Below are 24,159 nucleotides of genomic sequence, written 5' to 3'. Positions count from 1 at the left end.
TAGTTTGGTGGAGAAACTTGTTTGATTCTGCTTGTAATATTTAATTAAATTTAGCAAGATTTGGAGTGCCTAATAATGTAGATATTGAATGGGAATCCTGAACTCAAGAAGGTTACTGTTTTTAAGTGTGACATGCCAGGACGTAAGATTTGTCTGTGTCATGAACTTTCATAAGTAGCTTTTCCATGATGTTGCTTGGTTGAGTCCAGTGGCTCTCAGATGTTTCTTCTGTCATGAGACACATGACGCGTGATGGTGGTGCTCATCTGCTTGACCATTCCAGCAGTATGTTGAATTCTTGGTCAACAAATGCTGGATTGTTTTTCTCATAGGAATCCCACCAAGCTATACATGAGGTTGCTTTTCACCTTTGGTTCACCCACTCAGGAAAGTATATTGGGAAAACCAATGTGCTTTGATTAAAAAAAAAATTATTCATAAGCCTAAGTACGTCTCTTACTAATAATAAAGTTCTCGTGGCACATAGCAACTAAGTAAAAGGTGTCGTGATGGCTCATTTGAGAATAATTGGTTTAGATGATATATACTATGAGGAGAAAGGAGATTGAGCTTGATTAGCAAGATTTAAGGAAACTACTTGGTAGAGGTAGGATTTGAGGATTAACTAGTTAGCAAGAATAATAGGTAGGGAAGAGAGTAGGACAAGTCAGGGCAGAAGGGAGCATGGCATGTGATTGGGACATTGAGGAATATGTCTGGCCCGAGCCAGGTGCAGGCTTAAAGGGTTGGACTTATAAATTGAGGGAAGATGATAGGTGATCTTGAGTTTGTCTTTGTATTAACCTTGTTATCAGCAATGGAAAATGTTCAGGGAAACCTCTATACTATAAAGGTTTCAAGACTTTGTGTTTAATTTCCTTGTAAAAAAAATTTTTTTTTAAAAGAATGGTAAGCCTAGTGTAAGGTATAGAGAAAATCAGTATGTTGCACACTTGAAACTAATGTGCATTGTGTGTCAAATGTAGTCAAATAAAGCAAATTAAGAACAAGTAAAATGTCACAAAGATTGACCTCTAAAGAAATAAAATAAGCCACCTGGGTGGCTCAGTTGGTTAAGCGTCTGACTCCAGCTGAGGTCATGATCTTGTGGTTCATGGGTTCGAGTCCTACATCGGGCTCTGTACTGACAGCTTGGAGCCTGGAGCCTGCTTCGGATTCTGTGTCTCCCTCTCTCTCTGCCTCTCTCTTGCTCACACTCTGTCTGTCTGTCTGTCTGTCTGTCTCTCTCTCTCTCAAAAGTAGGTGAACATTTAAAAATTTTTTTTTTAAATAAAATAAAAATTGAGAACTAACTTATGACTTCATACTTTCATTTTGCCAAGTAAGGGCACAAGAAAATTCAATAGGTCTTACATTTTGTAAGAGAAAGACATTTTAACACAAAAGAAAAAAATGACACAACCCTCTACTAAAGGACTGCTCATCATAAATAAATAAAGTTTTATAGAAAACTGCCTTGTCCTTATGGGTGCCTCACGTTAACGTTTGTGAACTACTTCATACAATACACGTGTGGGTTTTGGGGACAGAATTAAGTAGAGACTATCGGTAGACACGATCTAATAGATAGAAGGTGGCAGTCACTTTCAGTTGATAAAAGCATTTCTTCAGAGAGATCAGTGGAAGTGGGTGGTGTGCAGAATGGAGGAAGGAGAGGTTGAAGGCAGGGGAGCCATGTAGGGGGCTGTAGGCCAGGTGACAGAGGCTAGAGCCTGACATAACACAGAGGTTTGGGGATGAGAAGTCTAAGAGTGGGGAGGACAGGGGCTAGGATCTAGTGATTTCCTTTCTGTTTTCATGGGCAGCTAAAATCAGCAAGAATTCAAAATAAATTCCTGGTTTCGAGAGGAATAGAACTCTGTCAGAAATATGACCAACGTGTATCTGTATTCTATACATAAGATCTCTTAGGTTCCCAAGACTCTTATTTCAGAAGTTAAGAGAGGGAGGAAAAGAGAGCATACATGCACGCTGGCCTGCTTGGATGAAAAATTGTCTCTGTGTAGGTAAGTGACCTTCTGTAGAGGAAAAAGAAAGAAAGGGGATGCTTTTTCTTTTTTTTTTTTTTTTTTAAATTTTTTTTTCAACGTTTATTTATTTTTGGGACAGAGAGAGAGAGCATGAACGGGGGAGGGGCAGAGAGAGAGGGAGACACAGAATCGGAAACAGGCTCCAGGCTCTGAGCCATCAGCCCAGAGCCCGACGCGGGGCTCGAACTCCCGGTCCTCGAGATCGTGACCTGGCTGAAGTCGGACGCTTAACCGACCGCGCCACCCAGGCGCCCCAAGGGGGGATGCTTTTTCAACGACAAAGGATAGTATTTGTCTTTAGGACATTTTTTGAAGTTTGGTGGTTGGTTCAGGGAAGATCTGAATGGCAGTCTGCTCCCATTCTCGTGGTCCTGTCAGAGCAGGTGCTGCCTTATGGCCTCTGGGCAAATGGAAAGATGTCCCCCTGCCACGTTCCCTCCCCCCCAACACCTTGTCCTTAGGCTGCATCTGCTCAGTGCCAGGGCTCCGCCTTCAAAGCCAGAAGAGCTTTGTGCCAGCTGCCCTCACACCCAACCTTGGGTTAGGCGGGGGAGATAAGGCGAAGATGATAGTCCATGCGGGGAGAGAGGCAGCTGACTGGATATAAAGGGGAGTGTTTGTCTCCTTTAATCAGTCCTGACTTCTTCCAGTTCTTAAGTTTCTGTGTGTGAAGCCCAGGGAATTGTGGCCCGAAGATACTCACAGCTGCTTTTCACTGTGGACTCAGGCAGAGAATTGTGAAGGTCTGTAGCTCTACACATGAAATGCACCTCCTTCTGCTTAAAATTGACAATAACAAACACCCCTGTTTCTCCCTTTCCTGAATTTCACCAAGGCTGTCGCTTCCTACCCTGTAAGGTGAGGATTTGGCTCATTTACATGACAAATGTGCACCCCGCCCCCTTCCGTGTTCCTCAGGTAATTGACTTGTTAGTGGGCCAGAGTACAGTGAAGGCTTTTGTGTTCACATAAGCTTGTCTCTATAACTGGATTTGGGGCTGAGTCAGTCAAGGGTCTTGATTGCAAACAAGAGAAACCAACCCTGAAATTACTAGAAGGATGTTGGAGTGCTGGTCTGCCTGCAGAATTATTGGAAGACTGGAGAGGTAGGTTTCAAAAGCGGCAGGGCCCCAAGACATTTATAGAGAAGCCATGGATGTAAGGATGAAAAGCATTGAATCCAACCAGGCTGGTTTCTCTGCCACTCACCAACTGAATGACTGCAGGCAAGTTACATCACCATTCTGTGCTCCCAAGGATAGTTATGAGTAATAAATGTATTAATGTTTGTAAAAAGTGCTTGAAACGGTGACTGATAAATAATAAACATATATGAATGTCTGATAAGTATTTTTAATGGAATGTGTGTGTACGTGTATATGTATTGGCATTTAACTGCTAAACATAATGCCAGGTTGCTCTCTAGGTTACAGACTTTCCTTCCATGCCCACAACCTGTTCTTTGCTCCGACTGGCTCTTCCCTTATCACAAATTGCCAGCCTTTGTTCAGGGCTTTGCTTCGATTCTTTGTGGTTCCCTCAGAAACTCGATTCTGGAACATTATTCACAACAGAAGACGTAACGATCATAGTCTGTACCTGTGGGACTTTAGTTTTACTTTACTACCGTTAGGAATAGATAGTATAGTAAATTTTTTCTACCACTTTGCCTTTTCTTTTTGATACTATGTTTTCATGATTATTAATATCTGCTTTAGTCTTTCCTTGTGTTATTTTGTTAAATGAGAAACAGCCAAAATGGAAGCTCTTATAGAAGATAAACCATCCTACCTCTATGAAGGTTTTTACAGCCCTCCTTTTAAAAATGTTACATTAATATTTAAGCATAGTAATATTCAGCAATTGACCTTGTTATTTATTATTTAATATTGATAATACTAATAATTGTTTTTAAAAGAACGGATGTCTACAATACATATTGTTTTCCCTTTTCAGTTTGGTGCAAAGAAAATTACATTATCCGTTCTTTTGTTGAAATAGTCTTTCCCTTAAGTAAGAAGTTAAGAGTGTTGGTTTATTCCAGGGGCACCTGCGTGGCTCAGTCAGTTAATCTTCTGACTCTTCATTTCAATTAAGGTCATGATCTCACGGTTTGTGAGTTCGAGCCCTGAATCAGGCTCTGCGAAGACTGTGTGGAGCCTGATTAGGATTCTCCTTCTCTCTCCCTCCCTCTCACTCTGTCTTTCTCTCTCTGCCCCTCCTCCACTCATGCTCACTCCCTCTCACTGTCTCAAAATAAATAAATAAACATTAAAAAAAGAGTGTTAGAGTATGGTCTGCTTATAGAGAACTAACTTGTAATATTTATTGGTTATAGAGAAGCTTTACTTTAAAAAAATAAATGACTTAATGTATCTTGTGTGTTGAATATGCTGTTTGGGGCTCCAAGGTTAGTTGGTTAGTCTCTTTCTCTGTCTCCACATAAACACACATGTAATATCTGGGTATATAGTCTGCAGTTCGGCCTGATTTTGAATATATAAATATGTAAGTACTTAAGTATTTATCTGCTGAATAGTTTGAAGATTCAAGTGGCTAAAAAAAGTGCAGGTTTTTTCACTGGCAACTTAACATGAGAATTGTAGAATCATCATATTTCTTATGAATGTATACAAAACATACATTAATATTTCTAATGAATGTATATAAAATAACAGGCTCAGAGTTTATCTGCTTTGGCAGGCAGTATAAGAGAGTGAATAAAAGCGTTTTGTTTCAGTTGTACACACATATACATATATGGGTGGCAGTCAAAACAGTTTGAAAGGCGGTGGTCTGAAAAACCAGTCACAGCCTCTTCCACTTGTGTCTCTACTCTCCTTGAAGTGGGTTGGTTGCTCCCACAGGCATAGAAGAGTGTGGGAAAGCCAGAGAGAAGGTGGTTCAAGATTTAATGAATCACCTGATGCTTAATAGGACTGTGGTTGTGTCGAGGCATTTGTTGTCCAGCTTGTGATGCATTCGGTGAGAGCTACGTGAAAGGAATTGCCTGCCATGAGTCACGGCATTAATTTGTAATCGAAGAGCTTTCAAAATAAGTTTCTCCGTGTGTGTCAAATATAGCCAGTAATGAGAAATGGGGGGATCGCCTTTTGAACACCTTTTGATAGCGTTGAATGTTGACTACAGAGATGTGGGTGAGCTTCGCCAGGAAAGAGCAAAGTTCTGTACTCTGTGGGTGGAACGGTTCTCATTTTTACCTTCATGTGTGAGGCTTTACTAATATGACTCCTGTGCTGTATTTAAATATAATTGTAAGAAAAAAACATGGGCATACACTTGCGTTAATTAACTCCTGGAGCTTCCTTTGCTTGTGATTACATTTCCAACGTTGCCATTTAAACCATCATTGAAATTAAGACTTAGGTTTGACAAGGCTAAACCTCCACGTGGCATGGGGGGTGCAGGCAAAGCCAGAGTGACCTGGAAGAGAACCATCGACCTGGATAGTATGGCTTTTGTTATGTGTTTATGTACTTCATTTTGGAGATGATTAGTTTTAAGTAAATTTGGAATTTTAGAATCTGTCAAATATGGCTTAACGTTTTAAAATATTTAATTGTGGTAAAATACACATAACATGAAGCGTCTTAACCTTTTTTAAGTATTCAGTAGTGTTAAGCACATTCACATTGCTGTGCAATGAATCTCCAGAATCATATATGAGTTTAATGCCAGAGAGTAGAAAAGCTTTATTATAACTCTGCTTTTACTCTAGGATTTTAACAATACTTTAGTATTCTAAACAAATGTTTTCTATTTCATGGCTTTTGAGATGTAATAGAAGGAAAATCTTGGTTACTTGCTCACTACTGAATGTACTCCTTCTTTCTTGAAAGTTCTTGGTCAACTCATAGTTCCTGTAACTATTTTTAAAGAAGTCTTGGTCTTTTATTCCAGGGGACACAGTGTATCAACTTCAAAATGGTGTAGAAATAGCAAGCGTCTGCAGGACTCCTACCCTGAAGAGGGGCATAGCTCATAGTGTTAATTTTGTGTTCTTTTGCGAAGATTTTGGTCTAATTCCATTTTATAGCCATCTATGAGTTTTCAAATAGTTTTCATTCTAACTTAGGAACTGCTTTAAACATAACTATCCTTGTAATTTAATTTTACCTTTAGTGAAAGATCTATGTGAAAAACCACCTGAAGGCTCTTTAAAACCCATTTTCCTACCAGGGGTTGAGAGCTTTGTCTCTATGTGCTGAGCTCTGAGTCAATACTCAGTGACACTAGCTTGTATCAAACTGGAGAGGTGTCCCTGAGGACTTGGGAAGGAGTGTGATGGACAATGCAGACCATGAGGCCAGGACCAAAACTAAACTTCTTGCTTATGGCTCTGATGAAGAGTGTTCTATATATGAGGATCACAGCTAATTAAAAAATTAACGTACAGTTTGCATATCTGAGAGTAGTACCTATTCTCTGGGACAGAGGAGCTTAGATTTTACTAGAAACTACATTGACCATGTGGCTTCATATCACATATTAAATGTTGCTGTCATATCATAATGCATGATGTATCTCACATTTTTTCCTTGGAAGCTGATATTTAACCTGGCTGTGTACAGACAAATCCAAACACCGGGAACCCACAAATTACTAATATTTGATTTGGGGGGATTCACATCCTGAATTTTCTTTTAGATGTTGTTAGTCCTGAGTATTCAGAAGTTAATGGCAAGAGAAAGTGTTCCCAAATACTTGAGCAAATTGGCCACAAAATAGACACTGTGAACACTGATGTTATCAGAATAGGAACTTTGGGCAGACCCACCAAGGGTATTTAGAAACGGGAGGACGGTCCCATTTGTCTTGCTGTGCTGTTTGAGATTCTGCCACTGCAGTCTCTCACTGTCCCTGTCTCCTATCATAGAGGCCTCCTTCTACTCACCTCCATGGGCCTCCCCCTTGCTCACCTCTCTTTAGGGGAGGCAGAGATGGTGGAGTCCTTGAGCAGAGGGGAAATGAGTAAAAACATCCTTCGTACTGGAATCTTTAACCTTGTCTTGTCTTCTTGGCTCTTTACCTAGAGGTTTATCTCACTCTCCCCAAATCCATAAATATATTAGAGCTGACTTAAGCTTGGATTTCTTTCTGACTGTAGATATGTTCTTAATCCTTTATGTATAAAGAGTCAGCATTTTCATCTGTGTAACCTGGTCCCTGTAGGGTTGGAGGTGGAACATAATGGTATGAGTGGAGGTGTTACCTTTTACAGTAGCTTTTTTCCCCTGGTTATAAAAGTAATAAAGAATATAGCAAAACGGGAGCTTTGGGAAAACAAACACAATTCTATCACTGATAGTAATCTGTTATGTTACTATTGGGTATACATTTGTATATTCCTTTCCATTTGGGTTTTAAGTGTATTTGACCTTATACTATTTATTCAGTTTTACTTTTTTTTTTTCACTTTTCACCAAAATACTTTCGTGTATTGTAAGTTCTTTCACATGTTTGTAATTGTGGACCACCTGGGTGGCTCAGTCAGTTCAGTGTCCAACTCTTTCATTAAGCTTATGTCATGGTCCCAGGATCATGGGATCGAGCCCCGTGTTGGACTCCATTGGGAGCATGGCACCTGTTTGGGATATATTCTCTCTCTCCCTCTCTCTCTCTTTCCTTCTCCCTCTAGACACACACACACACTCTCTCTAAGTAAAAAAATTAAATAAATAAAATAAAATAAAAATTTGTAATGGCTGCATAATATTTCATCTTGTACCTGGAGTAGGAAGGGAGGGAAGAAAGATGGGCAAAGGAGGAATAGGAGCATAGGCAATTGAGGGGGCGTGTTGTGCTTAGATAAGCAAGGATTGTAAAATCCTTCTGAGTGGCAAAAACACCCTGACAAAAGGTCTCCCCTCGATCATTCATACACATTGTGTCAGTTCATTCCTCAGTCACCTACTTTTGGGATGTAAGGCACATTACTAACTTTCCATCTTTCATCTAGAAACAGATTATCAGTGTTAACATACTTTGAAAGGGAGCTCTTCAAAAATTAGGGTTGTGATTGACTCTAGCTGAGCAAAATAAAGTTAGCGAAGATAATAACTGTTACCCGATTTTACATAGAAGGCAGAGAGAGTGCAGTTGTAGGTGTTTAAGATGAAGTTTGATTAAAAGTAAAAACTGAGGGAGTTCTAAAAATGGAACCCCTTATAAATACCCCTTACAGTAATTATGCTGAAAGAGGAGAGTTAACACAAAAAACTTGGAAGTTGCTTTTGGATCTCATATAGCAGAATACAGGTAAATAGGAATCATGCGACTTTTTCCTCTTAGATGGTGAAAAATAGTAAAGAGAAGAGGCAAAATGTGTCCAGAAAGTTTGGAGGAATCACAGGGGAGCGGGGGAGAGGCAGAGAGAGGGGGATACAGAATCTGAAGAAGGCTCCAAGCTGTCAGCACAGAGCCCAGTGGGGGGCTCGAACTTGACAACCGCGAGATTATGACCTGAGCTGAAGTCGAACGCTTAATGGACTGAGCCACCCAAGCGCCCCGCAGGCCTCTTTATTTGGTAACTGGTGTTTGGCCACTTTCCCTTCTTGTTCATCTTGGCTGTATAACATCCTGCCTTTAAGGCCAAGCCTGGTCTCTGCTTGACCTCCCCAACCGTGAAGGGAGGAGGCAACATCACACCTGAACTTGATTAATATATGTACTTAAAGGTCATTGGTATACAAGCCAGAGAAGTAAGGGTACACACTTCGTATCTTTCGAATGGAGGTGTTTATTCTCTGGGTCACCCTTTTTTAAGGTACTGCAATAAACGTGATTAGAGATGGTAACAGATGTATATAAAAACAAGTACATTTTAAAAATTCCTTGGTCAGATGTGTTTGAGAGATGTTGGATTACTGCAGGAGTTCTTTAATATTTTCAATATGCTTAGGTGCATTTGTTCATCTTTTAGGAGAGAGAATGAAATAAGCAACATCTTTAAAACTCATTTTGCCCATATATTCCTTTTTTAGGAGGACCTTTGTTGATACCTTGAAGGGCATTTTATGATTTTTTTTTTAAGTTTTATTTGTTTTGGGGGAGAGAGCATGAACAGAGGAGGGGTAGAGAGAAAGGGGGAGAGAGAATCGTAAGCAGGGTCTGTGCTATTGGCACAGGGTCTCATTTGGGGCTGGAACTCATGAACCACGAGATCATGCCCTGAGTCCAAATCAGGAGTCGGACACTTGCGACCTTAGAAACATTTGTAGCAGAAGTGTGATTTTGTATGTAAGTAGTATAGGTGAATGCTTTTTGAACTTTACTGTGGTATGACTCACCTGGCGGCGATCTTGTTAAGCTTCATCTGCGTTGGTGTGGGATGGAACCCGAGAATCTGTATTTCCCAGCAGTGCTCAGGTGATGCTAGTGCCCCTGCTGCTCCATAGACCACACTTGGTGGAAGGATGTAGGTAATTGTTGATTGGTAGCTTCTGAGGTTATGTGCAATGAGGCCCAAGGAGGATAATACTTGCCAGGTGGTTGCAGTAACGTTCCAGAAGATTCAGTTGGGAGGCCTGTAATGAGCTGGGAGAACTGACTGGGAGTTGCTGGTGTCTGATATGGTGAAAGGGAAATTTCCAGGGGGAAACCAGAGAGCTCGAGTTCCCCTTGAATTCCAGAACATCTGAACGCTGCTGTGGCAACCTGCCAGGTATGGGCCATATTCTCCTTCTGGCGGAAGGATCACTGGTTATGTTTGCCAGGGCTGTAGTGGCCTTTGTGTCAGCGTAGAAGGTTGGGGGAGGAGGGAAGCAGTTTGAAGAAGGGATCTCTATGATGACTTACTAGGGAAAGGAAAGGATGTGTAGACAGGTTAGAAGAAATTTGTTAGGAAGGCAAGAAAGAAGGTGATTCAGCAGAGGTAGAAGGACATCTAAATCAGAGTCCAGGAATCGGAAGGTGTTTGCATACAGTCAGGACAAGAAGCTCAGTGGCCACAATACAGCACGATACGGGTTGGGCTCTGCCTGATTTAGATTGGGGACCGGGGGAGAAAGTGGCTCTGCGGTCAATCCTGCACTTTATGCAATCTGATTTCAACAAATTAAAAGAAGTGATAGTTAGGATGTGATAGCTGGAAATACTTAAAAGGAAATAGGCTCAAGATGTGGGTGAAATTCTGGTTCTGTAGGATTACCATTAGAAGGTATTAGAAAAGGAGAGGAAGTGAAAGAAACTGGTGTGGCTGTAAAGTGAGCCTTCAGTGGACCTCAGATTTTACAAAGTCAAGGACATGAGAGGAAGGAGGACACGTGACCCAGGATAAATAAAGTTTCACAAGCCTGTAAGACTCACATGCCGGCTGACCGAGTGCTTGTGAAGTGAGTGAAGGCCAGCTAAGCTGACCTGTTACCTGCATTCAGAGCCAGAAGACAAGGCAGAGGCCTGCTCCTGGTGGCCAATGGGAAGATGTTGACCAAGGAGATGACACTATTCTTTGACCGTCAAGAGAATGATTCTTCAAAGTGGAATTGCACACGATAGGCAGTAATAGTTCCCAACTGCTTTCAGTGACTTAGGGGAGCTAGAAAAATGACCTTCCCCGATCCCAAAAGTCTGCGCATGGGGTCACAACACTGCTGTTGGGATCATTTGCAAAATTGTGGAGTGTCTGTGTCCTAACCCTACCATTGCAAGTGTCCTGAGTTTTGTAAGCCATGTGTGTGGAGTCGTAGACTGCTGAGGTTCATACTGAGTGTTTCAAATTCTAAAAGGAATTATTAGCTAAAAGATTTGGGAATCCTAAATAAGGTAAGTATAATAACCAGATGATTATAAATTTTGAACGAATGACAGGATTTCCATTTAGCAGTGTCCAGATACAACTCTTGTTTGTATAAGAATTGACCATCCCTAGGATTTTAAACAGCAGTGATGGCAGGTTATCATCATTGACAGAAGCCCATAGAAATTCTCTACCCTTTTGAGAACAGACCTGGTCCCAAGAGCCTTGTAAAAAGCTTACTGATTCTGAGTTTGCTCTTCAAAGGTCCCAAGTACAGGAAATGAGACCTAACCCTCATGGGTCATGCTTGATGTGAACCCCCTGGGAATGTTGCCAGTAGGAGAGTTTTCTTCTCCACAAATCCCGTTTTCTTTGCCAACCAGGAGGAATCTTGGGTAGGAGGCAGACAAATTAGGTCAGTGTTCCACTGGTCTTGCTTTATCATGGGTGCTCTGTCCTGTCCTAGGGATGTGGATGAAAAACATACAGTCCTGTCCTTGGAGAAGCTTACAGTGTAGGAGGGGAGACCCACATTCACGGGCACCATAATAGTCAAGTCTGCTGAGTGCTCAACAGGACTAGTTAACACTCACTGAACACTTATTCTATATACACAGCAGGCATATTTTAAGTCAGTGGTTCTCAAAGTGTAGTCTGCCAGCATTAACTTCCCCTAGGAGCTTATTAGAAATGCAGTTTCATACCCTCGCCCCCGCCCCCCCCCCACTGTCACCCCACTGGACCCAAAACTTCTGAGGATGAGGCCCAGCAGTCTGGTTGCATAAGCCCTCCAGATGCATGAAGTTTGAGAACCATTGTTTTAAGTCATTTAATTCTTACAGCAACCTTCTGAGTAGATTGTATTTCTCCCATTTAAACAGGCGGTGAGAGAGGCAGAGGTTAAATAACTTGTTCAAGGACACATAATACAGATGGGCTTTGAATCTAAGTCCTATAAATTCAGAGCTCTGCTTGTAACCACCACATAAGGCTGCCTCCCAGGAGAAGGTGCAGGGCCTGGAGGAAGGAGCTATAAACTCTAAACGGTGAGAAGAGTTGAGGAAAGCATTTAAAGAGCTGGATTTGTTTTTCCTTGACAAGCATTCAGTGAGAATTAACTGTACACAATCATGTTTGATACCGTGGGTGTTTATATACATGAGCAGAATATAGGCCTTACCTTTAAGATTCTAATAATAAATTAGGGGGAATCCAAATATAAATATCTGGAATCTAAAGTACTTTGGAAGTACATAAGAAGTTCTAACAGGGGAGTTTTTAAGCATATAAATACATTTTAACATTAACTCTATGAAAATTGAAATGTATGAGGAAGTCATTCCAAGCAGAGAGACTACTCTGCAAAGTTCAGATGTTTGAAACGAGATATTCTTGTATTTACTAGAACTTTTGTATATTTGACCCTTGACATCAGGCTTGTGTAGTCTAGGCTTGTCTACATTATGGTATAGATAGGAAGTTCCTAATTTAAATGGAGTTCGTCAGGGGGTGCCTGGTGGCTCAGTCAGTTAAGCAGTTAAGCATCTCACTTTCTCTCAGGTCATGATCTCGCCATCCGTGAGTTCGAGCCCCTTGTCAGGCTCTGTGCTGACAGCTCAGAGTCTGGAGTCTGTTTCAGATTCTGTGTCTCCCTCTCTCTCTCTGCCCTCCCCTGCTTGCTCACGTGCGCGCTCTCTCTCTCTCAAAAATAAATTTTTTTAAAAAATGGAGATCATGAAACTAATTGCTCCTTTTTTGTTTGTTTTAATCTTGGGAGCCAAAAATTGTGTTGACCTATTTCTTGCTTTTATGTAACATGTAAGTGAAGATGGAAATGTGCCTTAAACATTTTTGGAAGAAATAATCTTCAACTGCAGCAGGAGATAATGTGGTTCCAGATGAAAACCAATTCTTACCAATAACTAATTAAGCATGGGAATGTGTTGCTGGGGATTTTATAGTGCACCTCCTGCTCTGCAAAACTGGATAATGTAGAGCTACATTTTTTTTTGTGAAGCGCTACATAGTAAATATTTTGGGCAGGAAAATGGCAGGAGACTGTATATAAACAAATGGGCACAGCTGTGTTCCAATAAAACTTTATGAAAAACAGGTGGCAGCTGGGTTTGGTCTGCGGGCTGTAGTTTCTGGATTCCTGATCCAGATTCCCACCTGATTCATAGTATAGACGAAAGCTGTGGAATAGGCCAGGTGACCTCAGGATGTCTCTTCCGGTGCTTTAGTTCTGAGGGTTTTGGTGTGTTTTGTATGAGTAACTGAGAAAGAAAAACTAGAAGACTAGGTTTTCGAAATTGCCCTTCCGCCAGAAGGCTACATAATCACCTTTATTACTTTGTAGCTTTGAAAACTGTGTGTGAATTAACAAGAAACCTCTGAGAGACCATTTTATTCCCAAAGAGGGAAAGAAAGGTGGCTGCTCCAAGGTGTATTTCTTTCGCACATTTCTGACTTGCCAGTAACATAGTAAGAGAAAACTGAACATGTTTTCCTCTTGAAGACCCCACACAAAGTGACTTAATGGCATTGTTTTTCACTACAAAGAAATAATTGGTGTTCCAGTGTATTTTTAAGTTTTAAAACAAGCACATAAAGAATCCAGTCTATAGACGTATACTCTGGAGGCTCCTGGGTGGCTCAATCAGTTGAGCATCTGACTAAGGCTTAGGTCTTGATCTCACGGTTCTTGGGTTCATGGGGCTCTGTGGGGACAGCTCAGAGCCTGGAGCCTGCATCAGATTCTGTGTCCCCCTCTCTCTCTGCCCCTCTGCCACTCGTGCTCACACTCTCTCTCCCTCAAAAGTTAACATTAATACACACACACACACACACACACACACACACACTGTATATACTCTTGCTGCATAGTAAACCACTTAAAACAGAATTGAGAAGAGAAAGGAAGGTTGGTGGCAGTGGCATGGCAGAGGTGGCCATGGGTTTCATAGATTTGGAGGTGGTAATCGCACATTTAGCACTTGGCTTGAGATTCTGGAACATCAGGTACGGTGACCAGGGGAAGAGCCACCACTGGGTGGTCAGCCCCTGCGACACGCTGTGGAAAGGACTTGATTTACAGAAGGGTTAAGTAAGTACTGGGGGTTGCAAGGCTGGTTGAGAAGAGATGGGAGAACTCTACAAATGGAGGCAGGAGGCAATGTATCTAGTGGCAGCTAAAGACAAGTGTTAGAAGGTTTGGGAAAGAGATTAGTCGTGGGAGGCTCGGGGCTTACAGGGGCTTCCTCCGGCATTTGTGTGGCTCACAGGAAGAGCAAGGTGTGGAAATGCAGAGAAATGCGGGGAGGAGAGGTCACGGCAAGGGCTTAGACACAAAAGTGAGAATGTGCACAGTTGGCAGAGTAAAAATCGAATGGTGGGCCTGGCTAGAGCAGAGAGTTTGTAGGGGAAAAGTGTGGCAGGGTATCGTCGATGGTATCCACTGCTTGGACACTCAGGGAGAGTAAGATGTGGATTTTAAATAAGTATTTAGTAAAGATAAGGTGATAGGCAAGATGTTTTAGGGAGATGAATCTGATTTGTGTGAAGGTGCTAGGGGTCCAAGTCGGCAGGGAGACAAGTAGGGTCATTCTGTTGTGCAGCCTGAGATAATCGGGGGTAAGGGCCATATAGCATTTAGCAAAGACATAGAAGCTTGATTTTAAAATAATATTGGATTGTTTTTTGAAACTTTATTTGTGGGAAGGAAGAAGGCCATTACTTTTTTTTTCTTAATTTTTCCTTTTGAAATGATTTCAGACTCAGAATTTCTACAAATAGTGTAAAGAGTTCTCTTATAACCTTCATCCAGCTTCCCCAAATGTTAACATTTTATGTAACCATAGTACTTTTGGCAAAACCAGCATTCCTAGCCAATCAACTCAAAATAGACCTCATTTTGGTCTCCAGTTGTCCAGCCATGGTCCTTATCCTAGTGCAAGATCACACATGGCCTTTGGTTGTATTTCCTTTGGTCTCCTCCAACCTGGGAGAGTCCCTCAGTATTTCTTGGTCTTTGATAGTTTTGACAATTTTTATGGAATTACAGTCGTAAATTGAAGAGTGTCCCTCAATTTGGAGTTGTTTTCACATTGAATTCAGGTGTGCAGTTTTACAAAAATGTCATAAAAATGCCTTCCTCAGTGTATCCTTTCAGCAGGCAAATGATGTCAATATGTCTCATGATAAGTGATAACTTTTATAAATTTGGGTCAGGTCTGCTATGCTCCTGAAAAGTTACTCTTTTTTTGCTCCATACTCATTAGTGTCTTGTGAGAAGCCACTTTGACACTTTGCAGACAGCCTGTGTATCACACTTGTGTCCACTAATTTTGGCATCCACGGATTTCTTTCTTTTTTGCAACATTCAGTACTGTGGTATTTGCCTAATGGTGATTTTGTTTTCCTCTTACTGAATTTAGCAATTGGAGTTATTCTGTAAGGAAGACTGTCCACACTCCCTCCACCCCTCTTGACTCAACATTTGTTTACTCAATCATTTATATCCATATGGACTCATGGGTATTTATGCTGCGGGTTATAATGTAACACTTTGATTATTTTGCTGCTCCTGTTGTCTTGGTGGGAGTGTCTTCATGTTGGCTGCTGGGGAAAGGGTTCATCTTGGAGTCCAGATGTGACTCAGGGGGTCGATGTTAGTACACGAAGGGAATTCAGTAACAAGTGGAGATAAGTAAGCTTGCTAATTTAACTTTTCCAAAATCGTTAGGAACTTGATTCCTAAATTTTAAAGGCTTTTCTGTGATTGCATTAACCAAAGCTCACCGTGTTAGGTAGAACTATTCCCTTGCTTGTAAATGCAGCAAGAAGAAAGATTTTCCCAAGAACTGAATAAAAACCAAGTTGATGACACATTAGGGTTTGTTTCTGTTGCACCTATTGTGTGTGTTTTCCCAGAAGCTGCTGGTTCTTGCTGATTTATTTCCCTAGGCAGGCAAGATTTTGAAAGATTTATAAGTATTCCTAGAACCCACTTTAATTTTCTCCTTCAGGTTTTAAGTGGGGCAAACATGTTTACATTAGAAGAGAGTCCTTTAATAATGGGAAGTAAAAATTAAGTGTAATGCTACGGATGCCATTTAAAGGGTATGCCTTTTCAGAAGGGGTGTAGGTCCTGCACTTTTCTGCAGCCACGAAGGTAACTTGGCTCAGGGCTGTGTCTGAGATGGGGTATATATAACACACACAACACCAACGGGTACAAGGTGGTATTTCCAGAAACACTGGCTCTTTGTTTTTACATGAGCCAGACAGAGAAGCTCACCCAGAGATGCCTGTGCTGTTGGTCAAAAGACTTGTACTTCTACTCTGTTCTAAACTCAGCCGGGCCTGCGAGGGAGGTGATGTTTGAAGAGTGCTCCAAGTCTCATAGTTGAAGTGGATGGTGAGAGGTTCAAATCGCCAATTCTAGCCACTCATTTGCACAGTGGTTGCACAATAGAACCACCTGGGGAGCTTGGCAAAAACCACCTAGGTCCGGCTTCTAGAGGTTCTAATTCTGTGGTCTGCGGTGGGACATGAACACCTGATTCATTTTTCTCTTTAGTTTCTCAGATGGCTCTGGTAGACATCCAGAGTTGAGAACCATTGGATCTAGTGCTATGTGTGATTTCTAAATGCAGTGAGATGCACTCATTTGTCATGTGACTTTTGAATCATCACAGTCTATGTTATAAGAGACACCTATGGAGCAGTGACTACAGAGGGGTGTGGGCTGCAAACTTGGGTAAATTTCTTAACCTCTTTAAGAGTAGTTCTTTCATCTGCAAAATGGAATTAATAGTATCTACCTCATAGTTTTTCATGGATTAAGTGGTATGTTGCATGTAAAATACTTAGCACAATGTCTAGCGTATGGTAGAAACTCAATTACTATTGAATAGCATGAAGCGTATTATAGCAGAGTGGTGGCTTTGGAATCAGTCACTTTTGTTTCAGTCCTGACTCTAACTTTCCAGCTCTGGGACTTGAAGTAAATTTCTTAATTTCTCTGTCAGGCCTCTTTTCTGTGAAAAACATGAATAGGTGGGTGCAGTTACTATTAAGGGAAAGAGCTCAAGACAAAGGAGGTGCTCAGTGTTTCCGTCACTTTTCCTTTCACTCTGCTTTCTTAACACCTCACGGGGCCTTGTGGCATAATACAGTTTTGAAAACATTATTGACTGTGTTGAGAAGGTGCTATTACACATGGCCTTTGTGGCTGTAAATGACTGGTGGGAGCACACCCCTTGGAGCCCTGAAGAAATGGTTGTGGACCTGACCCTTGACGAGAGCTTGCAGAGGGATGGTGTTGGGCCCTCCCCATGCTTCCCTTTCAGCAATTGGCTCGTGTCTCCAGCTTGCATAATGCCTAACTTGTGATGCTGTGTAATTCTCAAGCCCACATACTGGCTGGAGTTCTGTCCCTTTTACCTTGATTGGGCTTTGATTGACCTGGAATTGTTACCCTGGGGCTTAAAAAGGACCCACAGTCTTAGAACTCTACTGGACAGCCTGCTAAGTCACAGCTCTGGTTGTTTCAGTCACTAGTAGTCTCTTAACGTAGGGACCCTCCAGTAACTTAGGAAGCTTTTTGGTTTCCTAGGATTGTTAAGTAATGTAAGTGTGCTCATTCCACTTTGATGTCTTCATCTTCTACTTGATCACCCAGAATAGGGAAAAGACAATGGTTGAAGGTGACAGAAACTTATGTCAGGAACTGAATTCTCAAGGCATTAATACATTTGATAGCTCTTAATCGTTCCTCTTTGAAATAGAGCAGGTCGTGCTTCTGTGGGGATTGAAATGATTCACTCTTTCTTGTTTCTTTTCTCTCTCACCTTGGTCACCTAAGCTCTTCACCTCAATCTAAGAGAGTTTTAAGGCATATCATTTAAGAGATGATAAAAAAAATGTGCTGTAAGTCTATCATACAGTATAGTAAGATATTTTCACTGACTCTGGAATGAGTTCTGTCCTTGGTTCAGACTCAGCATTTTGGGCCATTATACTTTAACTTTAGTGAACACCTAACTTGAAAAAAAATGAAGGTAATACATGATAGCTAACCGATTACCCTTTTGAGTTATGCCATTATTTTTTTTAGTAGAAGTTCATTTGTGAATATTAAAGGGTTGCAGTTTTCTAATACATGTTTAAAATATGAAAAGTATCTGCCTGGAATCATTTAGGGAATCATTTTCCATGGTTCACTAAAGTGGGAAGGAGAAGAAATAAATTTGAATTAAAATCTAATTTTATTTATTATTTATTTATTTATTTAGACAGCATGTGCACACAAGCAGGAGAGAGAGAGAGAGAGAGAGAGAGAGAGAGAGAGAGAGAGAGAGAGAGAGAGAGAGAAAATCTTAAGCAGGCTCCACAACCAGTGCAGAGCCCAACGTGGGGCTCAGTGTGACAATGGTGAGATCATGACATGACCCTAACTCAAGAGTCAGATGCTTAACTGACTGAGCCACCCACGTGCCCCAAGAGAGGGCCATTTAAAAGAGGACCCTCTGTATCAATGGGACCATCCATCCAAGATTATAGAGTAAGTTGATGAGGAAATCAGGATCAAGGAAAAGAATTTATGGGTTTAAAGTATTCTTTAGGTCTTATGTGTTCTGGTAAGTGGATTTCTAGATCAGGAACCATATCATGTACATGTGTATGTTTGTGGAAGTTCCCACAATGCCTGGCAAGGAGCTCAGTAGGTGCTTTGTAAATGAGAAATGAATGGAAGTTAGTTGCCACAGGAAGGGTCCGATAAAGCCCTGGAACTCTGAGAGGAGAAATAAAACCAAGGGATTCAAAGATGGAATGAAAACAGCTGATGGTATATTAGGCAAAGAATATCGAAATGGAGAGGGGTGCAGTTTTAAGGGTGTTCTTGTGACAGATACTCTTTCAGGTAAATGTTGGAGAGCAATCCACGAGGTGATTTAGAGCAGTGATGCTCAGATTCCTAGAAGTTGCCCCCACCATTCCTCTGATAAAATTACATCATTTCCCAATACCTCTTAAAAACGAGGTGATGGAGGGGTACCTGGGTGGCTTAGTCAGTTAAGCATCCAACTTCGGCTCAGGTCATGATCTCATGGTCCCTGTGTTCGAGCCCTGTGTCGTGTTCTATGTCTGTCTCTGCCCCTACCCTGCTCATGTTCTGCCTCTCTCTCTCTCTCTCGAAAACAAATAAGCATTAAAAATAAATTTTTTTTTAATGAGGTAATGGATAGACTATTCCATGTTTTTTTTTTCTATAGGTCTTTGACACTTGTTATTTTGGGTCAATACCAGCAACTGACAAAAAGCGGTCTCTGAAGTACAGAGTTATGGTAGTTGTTTTAAGTTGAACACCTCAGAACTTTAGAGTGTTATGAGGAGCTCTGTGGTTTCCTGGAGCCCAGCTGAGTTTGAGAACAGCTTTCTCAGAGCTTTAATGAAACAAAGCCCTCCTGGGACCAGTTAAGAGAGTGCTTCATAGGAGTTGCTGACAACAAATGTAGGTATTGTGTTCTGGAAAAGGCAGTTCTTGTTAAGTTGCTCTTGTCGATTCCCAGTGGACTAGTAGCTTATCTGTTACTGTTATCTAGTCAGCATGGAAGAATCTCCTGGCTTTATTTACTCACCTTACCAATCTTTTGAAACCAGCCATCCACAGGGAAGTTTCTGTGAAGTAGGATTGTGTGAGTGTAACACTAGTGTTGAGACGCCAGATTTAGGTTGGCAGCTGAAAGAAAGGAAGTGGTTTGCTTTCTCCTCTGAATGTGTCCCTACCTAGCTCTTGAGAACCTGTTTCTACCTAAAAGCTTTCTTTTTCTTTCTTTCTTTCTTTTTTTAAAAACTAAATCATGTGAAGTAGTTGCTTTCCTGAGCTGATTCAGGCAATTAGATGAGTAACAAAGACTGTCAGTCCTGGCCTGCCAGATTGATTTTTAAAAGTCTGTTTAAGGGGGAAAAGAAAAAATCACTTATGATGATTCATCTTGAAATGATAAAGCTAGTGCATATGCAAATTTTAAATTGTTTGGTATTTCAATAAGTGAATATATTACGTAGGCCCAGACGACAGAAGGCCTGAGAAGGGCTGATTTGGAGCCTGTATAGACGACACCAGAAGGGGTGGGTGGATGTTTTATTTTAAGACCTGGGGATTAAAAATGGCCTATCTACCTTTGTGAATTTCCTTTCCTTTGAAGCCACAGCAAATCTTTAGCAGAATATACCGATTGGCATTTCTGAATAGAGTCTATATATTCATTTCAGTTTAATTAAGATAAGTAATATGGGAGGCATGTGCAGTGGGGAAGATGCAGAATGGGAATTCTGCCTTAGGTTAAGGTTTGGATGCTGGAAAACCATGACTGGCAGGGAATGTTTTGTAATTTAGCAAATGATCCTGAGAACTGGAGGCGGCAGACTAAAGACTATGGGATCTGAAAAGGCAACAAGCCTTGGAATAGAGGTGTAAAGAGCTTTTAAACATAGGTTGGGAGCTCAGTAAATGTTAGTTGCTCTGTTCTTTTTCTCCTACCACAATGGGAAATGATAATAGTTTTCTGTTGTGCTGAAGCATATGTGGGTGATGGTGCGGCTTACTGGATTGTTAGGTAGGGAAAATTAGCTCCCACAATTCAAATCATTCAGCAGATACTTAATGGATAGATGTAAATATCTCGAAAGAAATGATTTATTTGTGTGCAAGGTTGTGTGCTAGTGCTGTGAAAGCAAAGCCCTATAAACTGCCAGCACTCCCTCAAGGAGCTTAAGGATGAGTTAGGCAAATGCACACAGAGAATGACAGCCAACAGCCCAGAGCATCCGGGAGCTGCCACATGACTAGTAGAGAGAAGAAGAGCTGTGAAGAGGGACAAACCCCAGTGGACTGGGACAGGGGGAGGCGCTTCATCCAGGAGGTGACTGCACGAAACCTGGACTTCAGAGTCAGGTGGGGAGAAAAAGGGCACTGGGTGACTAAGTTGGTTGAGTGTCCACCTCTTGATTTCAGCTTAGGTCATGATCTCATGGTTCATGAGATCACATTGGGCTCTGCACTGACAGCGCTGAGTGTGCTGGCAATTCTGTCTGTTTCTCTCTGCCCCTGTCCCATTTGCTTTCTATCTCTCTCTCTCAAAATAAATAAGTAAACATTAAAAAAAAAGACTAAGTCCAGTGGGATCCAGGGAAGTGTCAAGAAGGTGGAGGACTCTGTAATGTGGAGAATGGTGTGAGCCCAGGCAAGTAGGAATGGGGGCCTCTCCTGATAAGTGGGTCTTGTCATGGAGGGAGGTGGAAGGAGAATCCTGGAAACCTGTTGGAGGCAGACTGTGCTGGTTTGGATTAACTCATATAAGCAGTTAGAGATGCACTGTAAGTCAAGGGGGCAACTTGGGGGCATTTGTTGAGTTGAGGTTTGCAGGATGGCCTGCGGGGGCATGACCAGAAGGCAGGGAGATCCACTGAGAAGCTGAGGCAGCAGTTCAGATGTATAGTGGTGAACATCTGAGTGAGTGGGTGAAAGAGGAAATGAAAAGGAAAGGAGAAACAGAATCAATATCACATGGAGATTAAATGACAAGTATGGAAACATCCCAGTCTTTTTAATGTGCTTCTTAAAGTTAGATGAGATGCTATTCAAATGGAATAATCTGTCCCATTTGAATGAATGCCGACCAGATGGCTACACTGAATGAGAATAAAGACGTTAATCCTCTATGGCCTATGACTTGAGATTTAAACACGTTTTTTGGCTTGGACAACTGCTGGGCCTGCCATGTTGCAGACATAGTCTCTTACAGTACAAAGATTTGTTTGGTTCTAATTGTTTTTCCTCTTCTTTCTTTCAAAATAGACTCTATCGAGAAGAATTTCCAATCCATACCTTGAGCACACTCCTTCCCAGGTATGATTCTTTTCTCTTACTGCATTTTCTGAAACGATGATTTATAAATCCTGGTGTAGACTCTTCTAGGTACAGCCCTTGGCTTTGCTCCTGGGCGGGCCATCTCCCTTACCTGCGGATGACACAACTGAAGGTGTTTGAGATGCTCTGATAATTGTGGCATGGTGCAAGATGTTCACCAGATAGGAAAAAAGTATTTTCCCATCTTCCAAGTCCTTACATAAATGCAGAGTTAATACATAATATATATTTTTCAATTTGTTGTGTTGATATCCGCTATTTTAAAAATACCGTGTGTCTATTTTACACTAAAACCTTTGTGTAAAAGGGGATTATCTTTATAGTTACCTAATAATATAATATCTCTGTATGCTCATTGGAAAAAGATGGGGAAGGCTTCATTGTGTTACATTTAAAAATCGGTTGGCAGAGGTTTTTTTGTTTTGTTTTTTGTTTTAAAAAATTTTTTCTTTTTTTTTTTTTTTTAATTTTTTTTTTTCAACGTTTATTTATTTTTGGGACAGAGAGAGACAGAGCATGAATGGGGGAGGGGCAGAGAGAGAGGGAGACACAGAATCGGAAACAGGCTCCAGGCTCTGAGCCATCAGCCCAGAGCCCGACGCGGGGCTCGAACTCCCGGACCGCGAGATCGTGACCTGGCTGAAGTCGGACGCTTAACCGACTGCGCCACCCAGGCGCCCCAAATTTTTCTTTTTTTAATGTTTATTTATTTTTGGCAGAGAGAGAGAGACAGAGCATGAGCAGGGGAGGGGCAGAGAGAGAGGGAGACACAGAATCCGAAGCAGGCTCCAGGCTCTGAGCTGTCAGCACAGAGCCCCGACATGGGGCTCGAACTCACAGACCGTAAGACCATGACCTGAGCCAAAGTCGGACACTCAACCGACCGAGCCACCTAGGCGCCCCTGTTTTTTGTTGTTTAAGAGTGATCATTGTGAGGTCTGGAACTTTTGGGCCTTGTTCACTACTATATCTCAGCTTCTAGAATGGGGCCTGGTAGCTACTCATCAAATGTTTTTTGAATGACTGAGTGAATGAATACTGGTACCTTGTCAGGACCCATCAAGTGTCAGCTGACTTGTACCTCTTTTAGGGAAGTACTGTCTGTCATCTGACTTGGTGTAGAGTTTTCATGTGTTTTTTTGTTTGTTTTTTAATATACAGTTTTAACATGTTAAAAATAAATAACTTCCTGCCATTCTCACTTTGTTATCAGGCTGTATTTGGGAGGTGATAATAGGAATACTAGAGAAGCATAAGATGGGGTTGAAGTGTTCCCTGTCAAGACATAGTCAATATATTATCCATCGGTTTGCTTCAAGAGAAGATATAAAATATTTTATAGATGCACAATTGTGTAGGTGCAGAAAGAGTTCACCAAGAAACAAGTGAACACCTGTAAGCACGCATACATTGATTTTCAAGAACCTTTACTTATGAAGACTGTTCATTTTTACTTTGCTTCTTTTGTGAGGTAGCATTGTACTATGCAGGAAGGTGCCAATTACAGAGAAAGAAGGTAGGTATATAAAGTAGGACGTAGAGCTCTCTAGATCTAAGGAATAGCCTCCTTCAACCTCCCAGAATCGGAAATACATGCGGATGTGTTAGGAGATTCAAAAGGAAGTTAAATAAAATTTTCATCAGCTAGGTGGAATCATGAAGTAGGTGAAACCAGAATGCTTGGAATTAACTATGAGCTCTGCAGCTGAGTGAAGCTTAAAAGCAAAGCAGACCGTAGCCCTATCGCATTGTGTCACAGTGTGAGATGTTCACCAGATAGGAAAAAATTACTATCCTCTCTTCCAAGACTTTTACATGAATGCATATCAATATGGCAGAGTCATATGTTATAAATACTCTTCCATTTGCTGTATTAATAGAAACAGTGTTTTTTTTAAAAAAATTGATAATTTGCTCTGGAAACTTCATATAAAAGATGATTCATGGCTAAAGCAGTTTAGCATTTGGAAAATAGTTATTGTAGCTTTAATAGCACAAGTGGACCAATTGCAAAAATAAAATAGGCAGTTGTTTGTAGCTACGTAGGCTAAAATGTTTTCAACTTAGGGAGGTGGTCATGATTTTCTTTCATGTATAGCATGCTGTTGGCAGCTCACAAATCATATTATTCTGAATCTACAGAGAATATTTGTCCTTTTCCATTTTAGATTTATGGAGAGAATTCTTCTTGTGCAGGAAGAGCATTGAGGAATATTATTATTGTTCAGGCTGCTGACCTGATAAAAGACAGAGTGAACCTCAAGGGATTTTACAGGTAACACAGTTTTCTAACACCTTGTCAGAAATTCTCCTTGAGGAGAAAAAAAAACAAAAACAAAAAACCCAAAAATGTGATAAAATGATAAAGTTGATCACAGAGAGATGGGCTATATCAGTACTGGGAGGGTTTG

General features: G+C 41.2%; 1 protein-coding gene across 2 annotated transcripts in view; it reads left to right on the top strand.

Moving 5' to 3' along the window:
- The window catches only part of RAPGEF5 (Rap guanine nucleotide exchange factor 5), a 226,731-nt gene that overhangs the window by 16,623 nt on the left and 185,949 nt on the right, over positions 1-24,159 (top strand). For both annotated transcript variants that reach the window (XM_023250436.2, XM_023250437.2), the window contains exons 2-3: positions 21,677-21,727; positions 23,917-24,023. In XM_023250436.2, coding sequence (XP_023106204.2) covers positions 21,677-21,727; positions 23,917-24,023 — 158 coding nt within the window. The remainder of the gene's footprint in view (positions 1-21,676; positions 21,728-23,916; positions 24,024-24,159) is intronic.

The sequence above is a fragment of the Felis catus genome, chromosome A2 (genome assembly GCF_018350175.1).
Source record: "Felis catus isolate Fca126 chromosome A2, F.catus_Fca126_mat1.0, whole genome shotgun sequence".
Taxonomy (NCBI): domain Eukaryota; kingdom Metazoa; phylum Chordata; class Mammalia; order Carnivora; family Felidae; genus Felis; species Felis catus.
The sequence above is the reverse complement of the archived record's forward strand: the minus strand, read 5'-3'. Positions and strand labels throughout refer to the sequence as shown.